Source organism: Arachis hypogaea, chromosome 15 (assembly GCF_003086295.3).
Source record: "Arachis hypogaea cultivar Tifrunner chromosome 15, arahy.Tifrunner.gnm2.J5K5, whole genome shotgun sequence".
NCBI classification, from domain to species: Eukaryota; Viridiplantae; Streptophyta; class Magnoliopsida; order Fabales; family Fabaceae; genus Arachis; species Arachis hypogaea.
The window spans coordinates 136,585,084-136,608,976 of NC_092050.1; the positions used below are offsets into that span (position 1 = coordinate 136,585,084).

Consider the following 23,893-nt stretch of genomic DNA (forward strand, 5'->3'; position numbering starts at 1 on the left):
TCTTTTTCGAAAATTTCTGTAAGGTTTTCTCTAGATTGTTGTATTTTAGCTTCTCTCAGTTTTTTCTTCAGAGTCCTTTCAGGTTTAGGATCTGCTTCAACAAGAATGTTCTTGTCCTTGCTCCTGCTCATATGAAAAAGGAGGGAACAGAAAATAATAATAGGGATCCTCTTTACCACAGTATAGAGGTTCCTTTATGTGAGTGGAAGGGAAGAAGAGTAGAAGAGAAAAATTTGAACATAGAAAGAGGGAGAGGGTTCGAAAAATTTTTTTCCTTTTTTTTTAAAGAAAAGAGAATTGTTAGTAGATAAATAAAATAATTAGAAAGAGAGATGAGAGGGAGAGAATTTCGAAAATTATTTATTTTTTTTGAAAAATTGGTTAGTAAATTTTCGAAAATAAAAATTGAAAAAGTGGTTAGATGATTTTGAAAAAGTTTTTTGAATTTAATTTTGAAAAGATAAAAGTTAGAAAAAGATATGTTAAAATTAAAGTTTGAAAAAGATATGATATGAAAAAGATATGTTTGAAAAGATAAGATTAAAAAGATATGATAAAAAAGATATGATTAAAAAGATATTATTTGAAAAAGATATATAGAAAAAGATATGATTTTGAAAAGATATGGTTTTTAAAAGATATAATTGAAATTAGTTTCGAAAAAGATTTGATTTTTAGAATCACAATTAATGACTTGACTCACAAGAAACCATCAGATATGATTCTAAAATTTAAAGTTTGAATCTTTCTTAACAAGAAAGTAACAAACTTAGAATTTTTGAATCAAAACATTAATTGTTGATGTAATTTTCGAAAATATGATATAAAAATAGGAAAAAGATTTTAAAAAATTTTGAAAAAGATTTTAGAAAAATTCAAAAACAAAGAGAAAAATGGAAAAGATATGATTTTTGAAAAAGATTTTGAAAAGATAAGATTTTTTTTTTAAATTGAAATCTTGAACTGACCAACAAGAAACAACTAATTTTAAAAATTTTTTAACTAAGTCAACCCAAAGATTTCGAAAATTATGAGCAAAATAAGGAAAAGATATATTTTTTTTTTTAATTTTAATGATGAGAGAGAAAAATACTAAAAGACTCAATACATGGAAATTTTTAGATCAAAACACATGATGCATGCAAGAACACTATGAATGTCAAGATGAACACCAAGAACACTTTGAAGATCATGATGAACATCAAGAACTTATTTTTGAAAAAATTTTAATGAAAAGAAAATATGCAAGACACCAAACTTAGAAATCTTTCATGTTTAGACACTATGAATGCAAGAATGCATATGAAAAACACCATACAACACAAAACAAGAAAATATGAAGATCAAACAAGAAAATTCATTAAGAACAACTTGAAGATCATGAAGAACACTATGCATGCATGCAAATTTTTGAAAATTATTTTTTTTTTTTTAAAAAAATTAAAACATGCAATTGACTCCAAACTTGTGACTTGACTCTAGACTCAAACAAGAAACACAAAATATTTTTTGTTTTTATGATTTTATTAATTTTTTTGTATTTTATTTTATTTTTTTCGAAAACATATAGGGAAAAGGAAGTAATGAATTCAAAGTCCTCAATCAAAATTCCAGGAATCATGCCAGGTTATTCTAAAGCTTGATGGCCAGCCAAGCTTTAGCATACCATTTTGAAATTCTAGAATTCATTCTTAAAAACTCTGAAGGATTTTTCAAAAACAGAGGGAGAAATTATGAAAGGTTTTTTTGAAAAATTTTTGAAAATAAAACAAAAAGAAAATTACCTAATCTGAGCAACAAGATGAACCGTCAGTTGTCCAAACTCAAACAATCCCCAGCAACGGCGCCAAAAACTTGGTGCATGAAATTGTGATCACAATGGCGCCAACAACTTGGTACGCTCAATGTTAATATCACTTTTTCTCACAACTTCGCACAACTAACCAGCAAGTGCACTGGGTCGTCCAAGTAATAAACCTTATGTGAGTAAGGGTTGATCCCACGGAGATTGTTGGTATGAAGCAAGCTATGGTCGTCTTGTAAATCTCAGTCAGGCAGATTCAAGTTTATTATGGGTTTTCAAAATTATAAAGATAAATAAAACATAAAATATAGAGATACTTATGTAAATCAATGGTGGGAATTTCAGATAAGCGTATGGAGATGCTTGTTCCTTCTGAATCTCTGCTTTCCTACTTCTTTCATCCAATCCTTCTTACTCCTTTCCATGGCAAGCTGTATGTTGGGGATCACCGTTGTCAATGGCTACCGTCTGTCCTTTCAGTGAAAATGTTCCAAATGCGCTGTCACTGCACGGCTAATCATCTGTCGGTTCTCGATCATGTTGGAATAGAATCCCGTGATTCTTTTGCGTCTGTCACTACGCCCAACACTCGCAAGTTTGAAGCTCGTCACAGTCATTCAATCACTGAATCCTACTCGGAATACCACAGACAAGGTTTAGACTTTTCGGATTCTCAAGAATGCTACCAATGGATTCTAGCTTATACCACGAAGATCCTGGTTAAGGAATCCAAGAGATACACACTCTAGCCTTTGTTGCTTGTAGAACGGAAGTGGTTGTCAATCACGCGTTCATAGGTGAGAATGGTGATGAGCGTCACATAATCATCACCTTCATCATGTTCTTTGGTGCGAATGAGTATCTTAGAATAAGAATAAGCTGAATTGAATAGAAAATAGTAGTAATTGCATTAAAACTCGAGGTACAGCAGAGCTCCACACCCTTAATCTATGGTGTGTAGAAACTCCACCGTTGAAAATACATAAGTGATAGTGGTCCAGGCATGGCCGAATGGCCAGCCCCTAATGTCTAAGAACTAAACCTCCGAAGATTCTAAAACAATAGTAAAAAGTCCTATTTATACTAAACTAGTTACTAGGGTTTACAGAAATAAGTCTAAGTGCAGAAATCCACTTCCAGGGCCCACTTTGGTGTGTGCTTGGGCTGAGCTTGAGCTTTACACATGCAGAGGCTTCTCTTGGAGTTAAACGCCAGGTTGCAACGTGTTTCTGGCATTTGACTCTGGTTTGTGACGTGTTTCTGGCGTTTTACTCCAGAATGTAGCATGAAACTGGCGTTGAACGTCTGTTTACGTCATCTAAACTCGAATAAAATATAGACTATTATATATTGCTGGAAAGCCCTAGATGTCTACTTTCCAACGCAATTGAGAGCACGCCATTCGAAGTTTCGTAGCTCTAGAAAATCCATTTTGAGTGCAGAGAGGTCAGAATCCAACAACATCAGCAGTCCTTTTTCAGCCTGAATAAGATTTTTGCTCAGATCCGTCAATTTCAGTCAGAATTTACCTGAAATCACAGAAAAACACCCAAACTCATAGTAAAGTCCAGAAATATAAATTTTTCATAAAAACTAATAAAAATATACTAAAAACTAAATAAAATATACTAAAAACTACCTAAAAACAATACCAAAAAGCGTATAAATTATCCGCTCATCACAACAACCTGGCGTTTAACTCCAAGAAAAGTCTCTACATATGGAAGCTTCAATGCTCAGTCCAATCACACACCAAGTGGGCTCCGGAAGTGGATTTCTACACCATCTATCTTAGTTTACTCATTTTCTGTAAATCTAGGTCACTAGTTTTAGTATAAAAACTAATTTTTGAGATTTATTTTGTATCTGATGACATTTTTACACTTCATATTGTATTTCTGATGGCATGAGTCTCTAAACCCCATGGTTGGGGGTGAGGATCTCTGCTGTGTTTCAATGGATTAATACAATTACTACTGTTTTCCATTCAATCACGCTTGTTTCTATTCTAAGATATTCACTCATACTTCAGCATGGTGAATGTGATGATCCGTGACACTCATCACCATTTCAACCTATGAACGCGTGCTTGACAACCACTTCCGTTCTATCTTAGATTGAGTGTGTATCTCTTTGGTTCCTGGTCCATGGGTTTGATTGCCTCTCCTGACAACAGAGCATTTGAATTTGTGAGATCAAAGTCTTCGTGGTATAAGCTAGAATCAATTGGCAACATTCTTGAGATCCGGAAAGTCTAAACCTTGTCTGTGGTATTCTGAGTTGGATCTGGGATGGGATGACTGTGACGAGCTTCAAACTCGCGAATGTTGGGCGTAGTGACAGATGCAAAAGGATCAATGGATCCTATTCCAACATGAGTGAGAACCGACAGATGATTAGCCGTGCGGTGACAACACATTTGGACCATTTTTACTGAGAGGACTGATGGTAGCCATTGACAACGGTGATCCACCAACATACAACTTGCCATGGAAGGAGCCTTGCGTGCATGAAGAAGAAGACAGTAGGAAAGCAGAGATTCAGAAAACAGAGCATCTCCAAAACCTCAACCTATTTCTCATTACTGCATCACAAGTATTGTTTAATTTATGTTATTTATTTTTCATAAATATAATCACTCTTATCATTAATCTCTTGACTAAGATTTACAAAATAACCATTGCTGCTTCAAGCCGACAATCTCTGTGGGATCGACCCTTACTCACATAAGGTATTACTTGGACGACCCAGTACACTTGCTAGTTAGTTGTGCGGAGTTGTGAAAAGTGTGCGATCACGATTTCGTGTACCAAGTTTTTGGCGCCGTTGCCGAGGATTGTTCGAGTTTGGACAACTAACGGTTTATTTTGTTACTTAGATTAAGAAAAATTTTTTCTTTTTGGTTTAGAGTCTTCCGTTTGAGTTTAGTTTCATATTTTAAGTTTGGTGTCCTTTGTGTTTTAGTTTTCTTAAAAAATTTTCAAAAGTTGCTTTTAGTGTTCATCTTGATATTCAAAGTTTTCTTGTTTGTTTTCTTTGTTTTGATCTAAAAATTCTAAGTTTGGTGTCATTTTATTGTTTTTCTCTTTCCTCATTAATTTCAAAAATATCTTTTCTCTCTATTTAATTGAATTTTTGAAAATCTCATTTAAAAAAAATTTAGATTTCTATTTTAAAATTTATATTTTATCCTGTTTTAGTTTTAAAATTTCAAAATTCAAAATCTTTTTCAAAAATCATATCCAAAGTCTTTCAAATCTTCTTAATTAAGTAATTATTTTAGTTTTCAAAATTATTTTTCCTTTTTCTTTTAGTTTCAAAATTTATATTTTAATTTCTAATTATTTTATTTTATCTTATTTTTTTATTTATTCGGTTTGTTTTTAATTAAATAAAATAAAAATAAAAATATATTTTATTTACAATTCACATTAATTCCCTTTTTTCCATCATGGACCAAAGTAGAAATGAACAGTCTAGAAGGACTCTGGGGTCATATGCTAACCCCATTACTACTGCATATGGGAGTAGCATCTGTATACCACCCATCAAAGCAAGTAGTTTTGAGCTAAATCCTTAGCTCATTGTCATGGTGTAGCGAAATTGCCAGTATTCCGGTCTTCCACAGGAAGAACCTACTGAGTTTCTAGCACAGTTTTTGCAAATTGCTGACACAGTACGTGACAAGGAAGTAGATCAGGATGTCTACAGATTATTGCTGTTTCCATTTGCTGTAAAAGATTAAGCTAAGAGGTGGTTAAATAACCAACCCACAGCAAGCATAAGAACATGGAAACAGTTATCAGACAAATTCCTGAATCAATATTTCCCTCCAAAAAAGATGACACAGCTAAGGCTGGACATCCAGGGTTTAAACAAGAGGATGATGAATCCCTTTATAATGCCTGGGAGAGGTACAGAGGGATGCTAAGGAAATGCCCATCTGAAATATTTTCAGAGTGGGTACAGTTAGACATCTTTTACTATGGGCTTACTAATAAACTACTATTTTATGGTTTATAATGTGCTCAATTGAGTGGTTTTTATCAAGTCCTTGCCCACTTATTCATACAATTCGCATGTTTTACGTTTTCCTTCCTGATTTTGTACTATGATTGAAAACATGTTTCTCTGATTTTAATTTAGCTAATTTTAATCATCTCTTATTACCATTCTGTGATATGTGTGTTAAGTGATTTCAGAGATTACAGGAAGTTGAAGAAATTGCTAAGCTATCCAGCCTGACCTCTTTGCACTCAAACGGTCATAACTTGAGCTATAGAGGTCCAAATGACGCGGTTCAAGTTGCGTTGGAAAGATAACGTCCGGGGCTTCGCAACGATATACAATTTACCATAGCTGCCCCGAAGTCAGGTGACGCAAACGCGTGGATCACGCGGACGCGTGACCTCGCAAAAACGCAATCCGCGCGAACGCGTGGACGACGCTTCCGCGTCACTTTTCCGCAACCTGTACGTACCAGAAATCGCTGGGGGCGATTTCTGGACTGTTTTTGACCCAGTTTTTGCCCCGAAAAACATAGATTAGAGGCTATAAAGTGGGAGAATGCATCCATTCATCATACGACATTCATAATTCACACTTTTTAGGTTTTAGATGTAGTTTTTGGAGAGAGAGGCTCTCTCCTCTCTCTTAGGTTTTAGGATTAGGATTTCTCTTTATTTTAGGATTACTTCTTCATTCCAGGTTCTATGTTCCTTCAATATTTATTTTCTACTTTCATTTACTCTAATACTTTTATTTGTATATGATTTATGTTGTCCAATTGGCTTATGAACCTTTCCATGTTAGGACTTCAATTTATGTTTAAATGCAATTTGAGGTATTTCAGGTTTATGATTGTTTTATTCTGTTTAAAATTGCTTTCAATTCAATTTAGATTTATTTTTCCCTTTTGGCTTTGGTTAAGTAATTGATAACACTTGAGTTATCAAACTCAGCTATTGTTTGAACATTGGAATTTGCTGATTGATTTGAATTCCAATAACTCTAGTCTTTTCTTAGGAATTGACTAGGACCTGAGGAATCAATTTGATTCATCCACTTAACTTACCTTCATAGTTAGAGGTTAAATAAAGTGGGAGCAAAACCCAATTCTCATCACACCTGATAAGGATAACTAGGATAGGACCTCAATTTCTCATACTTTGCCAAGAGATTTTTATAATTATTAATTTATTTTTCTGCCATTTAAATTATTTGTTCCCTATATCAAAAACCCCCCAAAATTCTACCTTTTTGCATAACCAATAATAAATCATACCTCCCTGCAATTCCTTGAGAAGACGACCCGAGGTTTGAATACTTCGGTTATCAATTTTATTAGGGATTTGTTACTTGTGACAAGCAAAACTTTTGTACGAAAGGATTCTCTGTTGGTTTAGAAGCTATACTTACAACGCGATTATATTTATAAAAATTCTTTACCAACAGAAAATCAGTTCGTCAAAATGGCGCCGTTGCCGGGGAATTGCAACTGTGTGCCTTATTATTGGTTATTGTAAGTATTTTCTTTTGTTTGTTTATTTGTTTTTATTTTTCGCTTTTAATTTTTATTATTTACTATGAATTCTCACTCCTATCGCTTTGAGTTTGGTTCTAATAATGTTGAAAGGAATGGAAGCTATAACAGGAACATGCATCGATGTCAAGACAATCAGAGATGGACGGAGTCACGAGAATCTGATCAACCCTTTAGGCAACACCACCTTCCAAACTATCATGGATGACGACCATTCAATAATGCATGTCAGAACAATAGTTATGGTGGACCTCCTTATAGTTACCAACAAGGCCCACCATATGATTATGAACCGCCTCCTCAACACAACTCTGGACCACCATACTCACAAGCCCCCGACTACCAAACATCATCACATGATTCTAACTTTTATCCACCATATCAACCACCCTATGAGCCATATGAGCCATACATAGATCCATCCCAATTTCAACCCAATTATTCCCAAGAGCCACCACCTCCATATACACCACATCTATATCCATCAATCCAAGAGTCTTATGATCCTAATCATGTTATTCAAGCTGGACAAGAATCAAGGGATCGTCTCAAGGAAACAGTGGATAAATTTCATGCAACCCTGCGTCAATTGGACCGAGCGATAAACCAAACAGCACCCGAAGCTTTCATGGCTAAGGAATCTCAATTTGAGAGCAAGGAATTGAAGTGTGCTGTGCAACAAGTAGAAAAGATGGAAAGTGATGAACCACCCTCTTATCATGAACCTTTCCTCCCAAATAATGAGCCCTCACATCCACCTCAACCTTCAATGCATGATAGTATTGGTGTTCTTCTTCAAGAGCAAGAAGAGATGAAACGGGGAGTACTAGAATTCACGACTGCCTTTACCGAGGTAATAAATCGATTAGCTTTCCAACATCTGAGCACTCAAAGTACTCCCATGGCTATATGTGGAGAATCAAAAGAAGAGCGTAGCATGAAAGAGACACTAGAAACTCCGGTGGACAACGAGGAACATGGCTTTGTATTGGAACAAGTAGAGGAAGCCATAATAGTTGCAGAGGAAGAAGTGGTTGAAGATTTAGGGGATGCTGAACCTCCATGGAAATCTAAAATTGTAGAGTACCCCTCCAATAAGATTGAAATTGATGTCAAGAAGGCTAATGCACAACCTCCATGGCATATTCCTTATGAAGACTTGGATGGGATAGATCAAAAAGTAAGTTTCCTTAGTGATGAGAATCATGCATCAAGTCCTTATATGCAACGTGCACAGCCGCAACCTAACCGACACGAACAAGTTCGGACCTCAAATTTGATTTCTAACGGCAACAGCTCAGTGAAGCAAATCATGCAAACAAATGAAAAAGTAAAACAATAGCCGAACTGGTATTCATCAAAAAGCCAGAAGCAAAATACTTAGAATCCAACATACTACATCATCATCCATACTAACAGCAAATAATTAAAATACATATGATAACCACACTATGGGTCTTTCTTCTCAACATCTGCAGCATTTTCATCACAACCACCTTCCAGGATGTCAGCATCCACTAATACTCCATTTACCACAATCTTGGATACATCCATATCATCCACATTAACATCCAGCGCAAGAGCCTTAATTTGACTTACAGCACGATCAAACCCTTTCCAAAACATCTCAAAAGCCATTGTCTCCTTTGAATTTTTAGCATCCTTTAATGCATTCTCCAGCTCACCCACCTTTAGAGTTAATGCCGCCTCAATCTTCTCTTTTTCCTTCGGCTTCAAAGCCTCGGTCATGTCCTTCATACCCAATTCTCTAGCCCTATCCTTCAATTGAGAAACCGCCAGGTACTTATCAAGACCTACAACAGCTGACTCTAGCTTTGTTCTCTTTAAACTAATCTCCTTAGATTGAGCAACCTTGACCACATTATTTTCCTTCCCGGATGACCTCTTCCTGGAAAAGGCCTTCAGAGATGCCGAAGTCAGGGTGGGAACTTTCTCACCTAGCAATATAAATCAAAAAACCATGAGAACATAAGCACACAGAAAAAAAAAAAAAAAACAAAGACTACACTTTATCAATCTTCTTACCTATATGATCCTTCACGGCATCCCTGTCTATGTCCGACGTTCCCTTTCTGAGCGAGAAAAGAAAGGAGGTCCAGGGCAATTGAAAGAAGTCCTCTGAGAGATGACGCTTCATATGGAAGACTCGATTCACGAGTACACGCACAGATAAGAACCTTTGCTGCTCCTCCTCTTGTACCAACCCTAATTCAACTACTAAAATGAAAAGGGATGGAATGCCTTCTGCGAGACCACCGATGATAACGCATACTTTGCTGTTGCCAAGGTCAACCAAGTTGAGATTTGAGCACGAATCATCAAAGAAGGATGGTTGGATCGCCTCACACAACTCATCAAGGAATTGATGGCGAAGAATGCAATAATCTTTATTATCCACCAGCAAAGCGTGTATCTCATATTTCACACCAGGTCCGGGAAGACCCATCAGGTTCCATGTCAGCACCACACTGCGATCGCCTACATCTCCAAGGAACGACACAGGCCAGAAAACATCATAAGCAGGAAGAGAAAATACGCCCTCCTGTTTAATCCATGCCGACCATGCGTCACATTTTGGGTGGTAGACATGGGCAATTCCTGGTGTGGATCCGCCATGCAAGAAAAGTTTATCATTTAACACGAAACCATGAATCGAATAATCAGAGGCGAGTTCGATTGGAGGAACGGCCAAGGAATGCCAGTTCGGGGGACTGGAACCCGAACGTAAAACCCATAACCCCCTCTTTCTTCCTGACGGTGGTGCCACAGTATGCTCCACCATGTAAACTTTATCTTTAATGTTTGCAAGGAAACTGTGGTAGCTGGTCGGTGGCGGAGGGATTGCGCCCGTCGCTACTGCCTCAGATATGCCCAACGTGTTGCCGCCGACATAGGAGATTTGGTAGATCTTTGTGCCAGAAACGGGTTGAACATCGACTAAGAAAAGTTTCCCGTCGAAGATAAAGTGATCCCACGTGCGGGACTCTGGAAGTTTGAAAAGGAAATCAAACCGATCCCGCTCAAGAAGGGATTTCCAATCCCTATCCTCATTCTTCCCCAATTTTTCTAACTTCTCAACGCGGATGCCAAAGATGTATTCGTCTGTCACCATCCACAGGCATTCTCCTGTTTCCGCCGACTCCATCATCAACAATATGAACACAGAGAAGAAAGGATTTATTTGTTTGTGATGTAGAAGGCTGGGAGATAGAAGGGAGACGTAGGCTAGGGTTTCGGTTATTGAAGATCGTATGCAAACCCCGTTTGTTCTCGCCGAGCCAATCCTTTGGTTCAAGATTTGTCCGAAAAAAAAAATTAAGATAAATCTTATTAAAGATGTTTCCGAAATTTTTCTGAAATGAATTTAAAAATTATTTCTTTTTCAAAACAAATAATTTTATTTTTAATTTTTAGAATTTTTTTTTTTGGGAGTTTGAAGTAAGTTTGCTAATTGCAATAGCAAATTTGTTCATTATTATGAAGTTTGTCTACTATAAGCTTTATAATTTTTTTGGAGTTTGAAGTAAGTTCGCTCTAGAGCCGTCAAAATAGGTCAAATCTATCGGGTCAGTCTGTTTACCCATTTAAATCGGCAGACTTTGTCTCCAAAATTAAGCCCGTTTAAATTTCGGGCAAAATGGGCTGAGCCCGTTTAACCCGCAAAAAAATGACAGATTAAACGGGCTAACCCGTAGACTAAATGGGTGACCCATTTAATTTTTTTTTTATATTTTTTTAAAAAAAGTAGCACTTTTAGTTGATATTTTTCTCGATCCGTCCCATCAACTAAAAAATTTTTTTTTTAAAGTTTTTGACCTAAAAGTAATTTTTTTGTCAAAATATTTTTTAAAAAATAAAATAAAAGGATAAACGGACTGGCCCGTTTAGCCCACGGGCTGACCATAAACGGTTCGGGCTGAAAAATTAAGACCCGCGATTAAAACGGGCTTAATCGGTCCAACCCATTTAACCTACGGGTTTAATGGGCCGGGCCTAAATGGGCCAGACTAGTGCATTTGACAGCCCTAATTCGCTCACTGCAATGATGAACTTGTGTATTATTATGAAATTCGACCATTGCGACAACAAACTTTAATATTCCTATAAAGTTCATCCCCTAGACCGGCGAACTTTATGTTAATTAACTGCGAACTTTTTCCCACATATATTATATATTCGCATATACTGATTTCTTTTCATTCACATCTATATTCACTTTTTCTCTTTTACATTTTTCATTATTCTATTTTCTATAATGTCTGGAGTAACATTATTATCAATTCATCATGATGGTAAAATTACGTTTGATGTGGATGAATTTTTACACAACCAACCTTTATATACTTACCTATTGAAATGAGAGAGGTGATAATGCTAAAAAATTATAAATCATGAACATAGTGAAAAAATTCTATTACAAATATTCGACAAAAGTAAACGGCACTTTAATTTACAAAGGTGATACGTGCTTCAAATGTTCGAGATATGAAGAGTTTAAGTATTATTTAGAAGATATTAGTTTACATTTTTAGAGTATTTTAATTTAATGTATTTTGATTTTGTTTATTTAATTACTAGATTGGACCTTATGTTTACGGGCTTTAGGGTTTTTCTTAGTTTTAACTTAATAAGAGATTATAAATACCTTCTTAATTATTGTAGTCATAGAATAGAATTTTTAGAGATTTTGAAAACTCCTTTTTTGGTTTCGTGATGAAACCATGGTGTGAACAATTGAGGTTGAGGAGTTCCTCTCTTGTTGCATCGGGAAATTGAGTAGAAGGTTGAGGAGTCCCTTCGATTCAATTCCCAAACTATGGCGTTGACAAGTTAGGTTAAGGAGTCCGTTTCTTGTTGCGTCAAGAAATTGGGTAGAAAATAGAGTGGTTCTTTTTGAACTCAATTTCAATCTATCCTTTTTTATTTCAATTTTAATGTATCCATTTTTTAGTTTGAATCATTATCTTTTTGTTTATCTTTTATTTCCTTATCAAAAAGTATATGTAAACATGACTTTTAACATTATTTCATTTGACCATGATATCGAATACGTGATGACGAAGACATATGACTAATTAGAGATTGGCATAATCGTTTTTCAAACGTCCATTTGCTAGAGTTATTTTTATTTTCTGTTGATATGTAAATTTTTAAATCTTTCTAAACCATAACACTAAGATATCTTATGGAATACATAATGAAATTTTTGTGTGTATAGACATATAAATAGTGTAGTTAATTGATGTGTTAGTTAAGCTGTTAAGCACCCTTGTAAAAATTTGTTAAGACACATTTTAAGATGGAAGGGCTATTCCATCATCGTAATATTATACATTAATATTAGAAATGAGTCAAAGTCCACCAAAACTCAAGTGATTGCATACATCTTTACTCAAACCACTATCAACTCATCAAATATAAAATTTAAGAAAATTTATAGAAACATAAGCTCTTTTTTTTCAATTAGTAGATACTAAGTAATAAATATTAATAGTCTACAATAGATACACAAGCTTTAAAGAGTAATAAGCTAAATTTCAAGTAGCTCATTTGCAAATAAAGTAAATTTTTTTCTCTAGAAAGTTCATTTGAACCAAATCATAACATACTAATATAGAACTGTTGCTGTGAATCCTCCCTCCCTGCATGAACTATGCAACAATTAGAAGAGTTTGATATTTGCCTCTTATCTTTCAATGATATGACATTATTATGCTCACTATGCACCAAGTGTTCACATTGTTATGATTGCTAATAAAAACAAAGAAACTGCTCAGAAGAGAATATTATTTGAAATATAACGAAAATTAATGAAGAAGCTCAATTCTTTTTTCTTTTTTTTTCAACTCAATTTCAATCTCATCCAATTATACAATGTAAGCGAAGGAGTTGAAGATAATGTTATATATCTTCAGGCTTGAATGTTAGCATCTTTAATTATTACCAAATGTAGTGTCTTCTTGTAGTTGCTATCTCATTCAAATTTAATATTTCTTTCATATAAACACTAATTAGCTGCTCCACCAGTGGCGGAGCTTAGTTCAGACAAGGGGGGGCCATAGCCCCCCCAAACTTTTTATAAAAAAATTAGTAGTACTTTTTCAAAAGATAAAAAATAATTCAATTGGTTTAAATACTTTACTATGACTTAAAGTACCCAATAAATTCTGTACCTTACTGATATCCTCGGCTAACAAAACTCACAATCGAGAACAGGTCAAACACGTCGCAAGTGCCAAGAATCTCACATCAACAAACTCATACATCGATTTCCGGTAACAAACCCTAAAAAGCCAAACACTACTCAAACGTCCACCTTCCTTTACTACGCGGTCTATTTAAACAGACGAGCAAACCTCGTCTGGGGCAAGTGAAAAACAGTGATCATAAACTACTAGGAAAAACGACTTCATAGCACCAAACCCTACAAATTCCTTATTTTTACTTTTGCTTGTTGAAGTTTATATTACCGAGCACTAACTTGAGTGTCGGAGTCCTTTTTGCAGGTTCCACGCCGAGGTCTTCAGTTCCGAGGAGAATACTTCCGAGCCCCTGACGGAGCTTGTAGCCGATCACACTTCGAAAGCTTTATCTCGCAAGGAACAAGTTCAATAAGCAACCCTCTCTCTACCTTTAAGTTCAAATATAAAAAATTAGATATTTTTATTTATTTAATTTAATATTATTTTATATTTTACTATTTATTTAATTTAATTTTTTATATGATAAAAAATAATAGAATATTCAATAAGTATTAATATTATTGTATTTGTATAAATTGATACAAAAAAATTTAATAAATATTATAAATTTTAATATTTATCCTTCTAACTTCTTTTTTACATATTCTACATGATATATATTCAAATTTTTATATAAAATAATAATAAAAAAAATCAAAGAATTGATGCATTTTTTAAGAGGAAGCCTAATATTTAAGAAGGAGAACATATAATTTTTACAATATCAATACCTATAGATAGTTCTTATACTTTAATGAATCACGAAAAAAGTGAGATACAACCTTCAAAAGTTCAAATAGTTACATCTGATGAGTTTGACCTTAATTTTTTAGAACGAGACCCTGAAAAATGGCTTTAAATTTGGCAATATCACCTAAACCAGAGAGATGAGATTAGACGAGCTTATCTTAAATGGGTCCATATCAAAAGTATTTTGAGAATTATCTTCTATGTGGCCCCCCCAAAATTTTGTTTCAAGTTCCGCCACTGTGCTCCACAATCTTAAAATCTTCTAAAATCAACATGTTGACTCCTTTGGCAATAATGACAAAAATATGTGGTTCAACAATTCTTTTGAATTTGGATTTATACTTAATAAAAAAGAACTAATCACCCAATTAAAAAAAAATATAAAAAGCTTTGATATTTTTAGCTTTAGTAGAAAATTGAGGTTAACAATACAATGATTTTGTGGAATTTTTTTCTCAAATAAAATAAAATAAATAAATATTTTCCCAAAAAAACATTTTTTTGCTTTATTTTTTAGGATACGTTTTTTTTTGGTAATTAGAGCAAGTTTGTCGTACCTCCGGAGAACTCTATATAAAATATAAAGTTCGCCGCAACCCCCGACGAACTATATATTGGATTTCGAAAATAAAAACATGGCTATTGGAGAGTAGATCAGCAAAGCACAATATTGGTTTTCATTTTTAAGGTTGACATTTTCTCTACAATGTCAAGAAATCTATTGTTATCCATTCATTACGATGATGAAATAGTGTATGACGAAGAAAGCTCTATAGTTTTTAGATCGGGGCAACCGATATTCACCTATGACACCAGAGATTGACAGTTTAACAGCTTTGAAGAATTTGATATTGCATTCCGTTGGGCAGCAAGTGAAAAAAATTTACTACAGATATCCGACCGAAGTAAATGACAGTTTGTTTTATAAAAGGTATATTACACTCGTATTGCCTCTGTTACTATTATATTTATGAGATAACGGTTGTGAGAAATAGGTTTGTTGTGTTGGATTAGGTACCGTTTGCGCGACGACGATGACATACGTCTCATACGGTCGTGGCACAACCGATGGACAAATATTCATCTGTTGGAATTATTCGTGTATCTCGTTGAGGTGGGTGGCCGAGGATCATCTGCAGATACTGTCGATAATAGTCCGCTGAGTGGAGCTGTTAGACAAACTATTAGAAGGACTATGGTGGATCTAAATATGCCATCCGAGGGAAGTCAGAAGGGGTCTAATATTGAAGCTCGTAATGTTGACTTGATGGACGATGGAGTTGAAAGTCATGATGGTTCTGTTGTTAGAGATCCGATGATGGATCAATATGAAGTTAACCCTGATGACGAAAATGTTGCCGATGAAAAATCAGCTGAAATTCCCGATGATGGTGACGAGGAAGATGAGATGAATTATTACGGTAACACTCAGATCGCTCTTACACAGCCAGCCATCTCTCAACCATATGACCGCGAATCATTTCACGAGGTTGAATCTCGATGCAATGACTTCGGATTGGTCGTCCACCCAGGGAGGCCCTGAAGAGGATCCAAGCAATGAGTTTGAGGTTGGACAACAATTTAAGGACAAGAAAGAAGTAATGTTGGCAGTTAAGTAGTACAACATTAGGAGGGCTGTGGATTACAAAATAGTTGAGAGTGACCAGTTGAGGTATAATGCACAATGTATCCAGTTCGGGCTCGGTTGTAATTGGAACATACTCATATCATATCGCCGAAAGCAAAAAAAATAGGAGGTTAGGAGATACACTGGGCCTCATTCTTGCATGCAAACTTCAATTGGACAAGACCATGGTAGGTTGGATTTGAAGGTCATTGCGCAACACATCTTCACGATGGTCAAAGCCAATCCAACAATCAGCATCAGGGTTCTCCAAGGAGGTGTGGAGAACCACTTTGGTTACAAGGCGTCTTACAGAAAGGTTTGGCTTGCAAAACAGAGAGTAATCGCCCGAATATATGACAATTGGGATGAGTCATACAAGGAGCTTCCTCGTTGGTTATTCGTGATACAAATGTATTTTCCTGGTAAGATTTATTTCAATGTTGGTTATTCACCGTTAAGAAATTCATGTGTGTATAGTAAGGCAACTAAATTTGTCTCTTTAGGTACTTAGGTGCAACTGCTGACTCAGCCTTGGCCTAGTTCCACAGATACTGTCATGTTTCATCAAGTCTTTTGGACATTTCCACCGTGTATTGAGCTTTCAAGCATTGCAAGCCACTTATTTCCATTGATGTGCACCCGAAAGTCAGAGGCATCTGGGAACAGGATACCCCCTATCAGCTGCATGATGTACCCTCTCCTGCATCTCATCAAGTGCTCTTATGTGGCGTCCTGCTCCAGCTCTCCACAAACTGTGTTCTGGAATCATGTTAGCTTCACTGTCCATTTCGTCTGTGACTGTTGGTCAACTGGGCCCAAAACAACACCGAGTAGCTGCTGACATAACTCCTCAATGGTGCGTCCCTGATGGTTCTGCTCCCACCCACCAATGCATCCACTCACCAGGTCACTGTCTATCCTAAGCCCCAGCTAATAGGCTACGTCCTGCAGGGTGATAGTAATCTCCCCGCACGGTAGATGAAATGTGTGGGACTTAGACCTCCACCTCTCTATCAAAGCCGAGGCAAGCGACCAGTCGTGCTCAAACTCGACCATATAGGCCACATACTCAAATCCAGCTCGTCTGAGATATGGCCGAATCTGCTCCGACAACCGTGCCATCAAATTCCGCCTGTTGCGCAAAATCTGAGGCATCTACCAAACGGAAACAAAAACCACATAAAAAAGAGACAGTAAACACCTTAAATAACAATTTCATTGCTACTTAATTATAATAAAATAAAAACTAATTAAAAAAATGTATCACTCTATCAAGCCTGCCAGCAATGTGCTCAGCGTGATCCAGTCTATACATCTTACCCTCATAACCCAACAACTGCTGCTCCATCTAAATACAATCTAATAAAATGAAATCACACACTAGACTTAGCTCCTTTATGTTAACCAAATTATTAAAAAAATATATTTAATTATTTAACTCACCTTATAGATTTAATAATTCTAATTCTGACCCAACTAACTGATGCGGTCAACTACCTAATTAATTAATAAATAACTAACTGAACTTTAAATTTTTCAAATCAAATTTCTTTCTAATCCAACTTAACCTAATTAATTATTCCATTTTCAAATCAAATTTCTTTCTAATCCAACTTAACCTAATTAATTATTCCACCAAAGTAATTACCTTCTGAGTCATTAAGTTAAACTAATTATTCTGACTAAACTAACTAACAATTTACTTCGTTACACTAATTAACATGTTCTAGACAACAAACAACAGCTATACTTAAAAACAATAACATAAAAAATTTTAACTAACGTAAAAAATACTTAACAGTAAATTTAACTAACATGTCATCAGTAAATCTGTAACTCTTACTAACATACAACCTATAATTAATTATTTTAACTAACATGTCAACAGTTACTCTAACTACACTAAAAAAAACTAAATCTAACTAAGTTAAAAAAAAATCAACTCTAACTAAACTATTATTTACTGATCTGGAACTGAGAATGTTGTCTGCAATGAACTTCACGTCTGTCGAAGAGACAGGATAAAAGAGGAAGAGAGTGAATTTGGAAGAGAGATTGAAAAAGAAAAGAACAAACACACATGGTTCCACTGGGTTTATATAGTGCGCTGAACTCAACATAGAGAGTTCGCCGGAGGTATGGCAAACTCTATAATTTAAATAGAGTTAGACGGGGCATGGCGAACTTGCTCTAATTACCCAAAAGAAAAATCGTATCCTGAAAAATAAAGCTAGAAAATAGCTTTTGGAAAAATATTTATTTATTTTATTTTATTTGAGAAAAAAATCCTGATATTGTGTATATCCTAATGGATGTGCTTCAAAATTTGAACCTGTTCTGAGGTGTAGCCTGAATTGATTGCTCAAAGAAAGATGGCTTGGTGGCAACCATGGCTAGTAACTGCCTTGCTTTCTCTGTCACTCCAACTCCTCTCACCACTCATCTCTTGACCACTCCAGCTCCTCTCACCACTCATCTCTTGACCACTATGCATTTCTACTGTCTGCTTTGCTTGGGTAGGCTCCTGTGCTGCTGCTTGGTCCATCGCCACCCACGGAGATAACACCTTGTCTCGCGGTCCCACGGAAAAACTGCCACCGTGAGTGGTGGTGGCTTGGCCACGATTGAGGGAACACAATGGAACAGAAAGCCTCTTCTAACCTTCGCCGCTTCGTCAACTTGGGTCGTCACGAGCTTTCCCTTCGCGAATGCGCCGCTTACTACCACTACGTCGTTCGTCTTCTGCTGTCTTGGTTTCAGTGCGGGCTTTCTTGCAGCTGCTCCACCTCTGACCACCACGTCCGTAAACCAACAAGGCGGCTTCGGTGTCGGTTCCCAATCCAATAGATCTGTGTCATCCACCTTCCCCTTCGCGAAGGCGTCATCCTCGGCGCCACTGTTGGCCTTCCTGAGCCTGCCGCCACTGCTCCGAGTGGTTCTGCCACCATGGATGTCGTCGCCCTCCTCAACTGGTTATATTCTCCACCACGTAGGACAGCTAGCGTTCAAAGGTTCTGCCGCTTGAGCTTGATTTCTGATTGACAATTCTGCTTCTAATTTTGTGGTCTGTTGAAGGCTTTTCTATCTGTCTACTATGGAGCACTGAATTGTGATTTTTGCTTGAAATTCTGAATCTAAAATTTGAAATTGTGATTGATATGGAATTTCTGTTGAGAAACGTTTTTGGTTTTGAATATGATGGTATAAGATGATAATTTTGGCTTTGAATTTTCTGCAAACAGATTTTTCCATATTTTTTTTATAATTTTGTTTTAAATAAAATGCATCCCAAAGAGATTTAGGATAAGGGTAGCAGTGGGGCGGATTTTTGTCCTACCCGACCCCGCCCCGCCCTCCTTACATTCCACTACTACCCGCCCCCACGGTTACCCGCCCCGCCCCTATAAAAATTAAATGGCATTTTAATTATTACACATTCATATATAAATTAAGATACAAACTTAAAATTCATAACTAAATTAAAATACAAACATAAAGAAATTACATCATTAAAATATTAAAAAGTCTTCAATTCTCATTGTTGATCACTTTCCACATCTTCATCATCATTAAAGGTTTGAAGGTCAAGATTTAAACCTAAAAATCAAAAGAGATGGTAATTAATAAACTAATTACTATTATGTAAAAAATTAACATAAATGAATAATTAAGTAATTTTGGCCACACATCAAAGCTTCAATTATGCTTTCTTTGAGCTTTCCACGATGAGGAGAAATCACACGACCACTTGTACTAAAAGTAGATTCAGAAGCAAAAGTGAATATCAAAATGGCATATATATCCTTGGCTATTTTTGCCAAAACCTTAAATTTCATTTGATTGTTCTTCCACCATTTCAAAACATTAAAGTTAGGATCATTTTGAGGATAAATTTCCTCCTCAAGATAATGATCAAACTCAACATTCACAAATGAACCCCTTGTCATCTTTCTTCTCTTAAGATACACCATATAATCATCACCCCCAAATAAACTTGTATTTCCACTTTCATCAACTTCTTTTGTACCAACATGTGACACATTAGAACTCATTTTTTGATTGTATTCATTTACCAACTCATTACACAACTGATGAATTCTGTCAACTTGCTTGGAACATTCTATTGGATCTGGATACATTTTTTCAAATTGAAATTCAACCCCAACCATCTTGTACCTAGGATCTAAAACAACAGCAACACCCATAATGCCATGAATCTCATCTCAATACTTTTCAAATTTTTTCTTCATGCTAGATGTCATATTAGCAATCATTCAATGAGACTTTTATTTTACAAACCAGAGTAAAATAAAGATTGGCAGTCGGAAATTTAGAACCAGAAAACAGTTGATTAACATCACAAAACAACTTCAATCTATCACATATTTCCTTGGCAAGTTCCCACTCCTCATTACTTGGCACAGTTTTATATTGGGGTTCCTTCTGCCTTAACCTAGGAAAGAGAGCTCTATACAACAATGCAGTGTCTAACATCAGATAAGTTGAGTTCCACCTAGTCGGACAATCAAGAACCAATTTCTTAGTAAATGGAATCGCTGTTTTAGCACACCAACTCACAAAAATTTCGTTCCTTTTCTGCGTTGCAGTCCAATACAATACACTACTACAAATCTTTTCAATACTTTCCTTAACTATACTCAAACCATCCTTCACAATCAAATTCAATATATGAGCACAACAACGCATATGCAACAATTTACCCCCCAAACATCAAGAATGAAGAATCTAGCCGCCCCAACAATTCATCTATCATAGCATCATTAGTAGAACAATTATCCAATGTAACAGTAGACAGTTTTCTATCAACATTCCATTCTAACAATATTTTCATCGATGTTTGAGTAAGAACTTCACTTGTATGGGGACAAGGAATATAACAAAAGCTGAAAAATAAAACAAACATGCATGCATTTTAGATGTCAACATACAAAGACAACACAATATATAGAAGTTTATGAAGTTTTTGAAGTACCTCAATAGGCGCGTTTGCAACTTCCATGAACTATCGATATAGTGAGCTGTGACAATCATGTAACATTTTTCTTGATTGGAAGTCCACATGTCGCTTGTTATTGCAACTCTACTATCATTTTCATCTAGTTGAAGAGTTAACTTCAGCTTCTCATCCCCAAACATCTTCAAGATGTCTTTCCTAACCGTGTTGCGACTAGGCATTTTAAATGTTGGTTAAATTGATGCAAATCATATTGTGTTGTTGTTTTCAGATGCAGGTCGAGAGGCATCTCGATAGGCGTCTGGAGTTCTACCGCGAAGTGGTTTGATTTTGGGGCTTATTTATGATATTTTGATATGTATATGTGTTAGACTCTCCTCTTGTGTATATTACTGCTTTACTTTTGTACCTCTTAGAGGTTTATGGAGAGAAATAGGCTTATATGTATGTATTTTTAGGCTTCGGGCTATGTATATATGTATGTAATTATCCTCCGGCCAGCCTTAGCTTCGTAGGCTGAGTTAGGAGCTTGTTATTTTGTACTTTTGACCTTCTATACCAATTTCCTGTATAGTTATGCTTAAGAGCTTTAGTTTTCTTCACACATAAGTAATCTCATTTCCTGAGCGTTGAGCTTTTTATTTTACGATTTTTGCTTTATCCGTTTTTCAAGGCTTCTCGTATACTATATCCTTTTCAATATTATTATATATATTTTTATTTTAGAGGTCGTAGTGCCTCGCCACTTCTATTTTACATCCTAGGTGTAAAGCTCTGTGTGGTAGAGTGTTACAGAATGAAGATCTTTGTCCACTCTATAGATTACAACATCTGAAAGATCATCATGAATGGACCACAAATTCCAACCAAAACAAGCATTAAAGGAGTTATAACTCCTAAAGAAGATACATAATGGAATGACGAGGACAAGAAGAAGGTGGGGTTAAATACCAAAATTGTCAAAATGCTGAACTGCACAATCATTTTTTAGGAATACCAGAAAGTATCTAGATGCAAAATAGCAAAGAAAATCTAGGATAAACTCCAAGTTATTCATGAGGGCACTGAACAAGTAAAAGAGACAATGATTGATATGTTGAGTAAAGAATATGAAATGTTTACTATGAAGGAAGGAGAAACATAGATAAAACGTTCGAGAGATTCTCTGTCGTCATAAATAACTTGGATACTACGGAAATAACTCATTGTGAACAGGTGATTGTGACGAAAGTTCTGAGAAGTCTAACCAAAGAGTGGGAAACCAAGGCTACTATCATCTCCAAAGGCAGTAACCTGAACAAAATAACCTATGATAAACTGAGAAGAAAGTTACTTGCATATGAAATCACACACATGAAAAATGATACAAAAAAGAAAGGAGTGGCACTAAAATCTTGTGTTGAATCATTTAAAGATGATTCCAACAACAATTTTATCCCTTCATTTAAAACCTGGAATCATCTTTCTAAAAAAATGTTATTACGGTTGTCAATTCTCCAAATTATTTAACTTTTAAACTATTCCATATTTTAATGATACCTTTTCAGGCATTCGAATAATTCAATTTCTGGTACATCTTAAAAATAAAATTATCACCACATCCATATTATAAACTAATTTTTATAAACTACTTCTAAAAAATAACAATTTTATTAAAACAAGTCTACCTTCCTCGTAATCTTTGTCTCTCCAAATTTCATTCTTTTTAACATGAGCTATTTGCCATAGTTGGTGATAATTAGGCTTTATTCCTATTGGTGGATCTCTCTACCCAAACATGGTATAACAAATTAGTATAAAAACAAAAGCCTATCATAAGACAATAAGATAAATTGGTTTATTACATTTTCATAGCTAAATGCTTAGAATGTTTTTGGAACACAACAATGATTGATTACTTGTTTTGCTCTGATTTACTTGTTCCTTATTGCACTAACTTTCTGTCACATGAAAATAAATTGAAAAATATTTGTTCATAATAAGGACAAGTTCATATATAAAATATTTGCTATATAAAACAATTATCATATTATATAGGTAAACATTAATACCTCAAGATCTGATGTACTAAAATTCTTAATCAAAAACTCCCATTGACCTTTGTTAAGTAAGCTTAGGGATGTCAAAAATCCTCAGGAGGCGGGGATCCCGCGAGGACCACTCCGAATGGGGTTTTGATGGTGGATAATTTTCTCCGTGGGGATGGAGATGGGGAGCAAAATTTTCTCGAGACAGGCACGGGGACCCGAGCGGGGATCCCCGCCCCATCCCCGATAAATTTTCGAATTGTTAAACTTACTTAAATACCCTCACTTTATTTCTAACATAGGGGGTATTTTAGTAATTTCACTCATTAAAATCCTAACCCTATCTTCCCTTCTCGCCTTTGTTGCTGCGCCGTCTCTAACTCTCGATTCCCACCCAAGCCCCAACTCTCCAGCCTCCAGTCACTCACTCACTCTCCACTTTGTTCAAACTTCAAAATCCTCACAACTCGCCACCGGCCACTCTTGCGCTATCACCCTGGCAGCTTCACTGCGTCGTTCTCTCTCTTCAGGCACGACGTCCTTCCCCTCTCCACTTCTGCGTCTGCGTGTTTGTTTCCATTCTCGTCACTGTATGTTAACATATTTATGTCTCTGTTGTTTTAACAGAGAACATGGAGATGTTTGTTGGAAGTTTTATGCTAACAATGAAAGAATATTTGATGTTAAAGACTTTATTTTATTGCTTTTTTTATAATGAAAGTTGTATTTTAAGATTTTATTTTATGGACTATGATTTATTATGTTGTATTTCTGGACTTATGATCTTAGATAAGATATGTTTGTGTGTTTGTAATAATAATTTTTAGTTTATTTTTTTGTTTTTTTCATATTTTTTACTATAATTTCTATATGAATGTTAAACCCAAGGAGATAGGAAATTGGGC

The 23,893-nt window shown here is 35.5% G+C and overlaps 1 protein-coding gene across 1 annotated transcript; it reads right to left on the reverse strand.

Moving 5' to 3' along the window:
- Positions 1-8,677: 8,677 nt before the first annotated feature.
- Positions 8,678-10,645, reverse strand: LOC112748995 (uncharacterized). The gene is made up of 2 exons (XM_025797256.3): positions 9,393-10,645; positions 8,678-9,304 (listed from the first exon to the last, which is right to left on the reverse strand). Exons 1-2 carry the CDS (start codon positions 10,513-10,515, stop codon positions 8,796-8,798), a joined length of 1,632 nt encoding a protein of 543 aa, XP_025653041.2. The 5' UTR covers positions 10,516-10,645; the 3' UTR covers positions 8,678-8,795.
- Between the last annotated feature and the right edge of the window lie 13,248 nt (positions 10,646-23,893).

What these genes read in the sequence shown, in the direction of transcription:
- LOC112748995 (XM_025797256.3), bottom strand. Translation starts at nt 10,515, where the DNA reads ATGATGGAGTCGGCGGAAACAGGAGAATGCCTGTGGATGGTGACAGAC. An exon ending in TGCCGTGAAGGATCATATAG is followed by an intron (nt 9,305 to 9,392) that starts GTAAGAAGATTG and finishes TTATATTGCTAG; the next exon opens with GTGAGAAAGTTCCCACCCTG.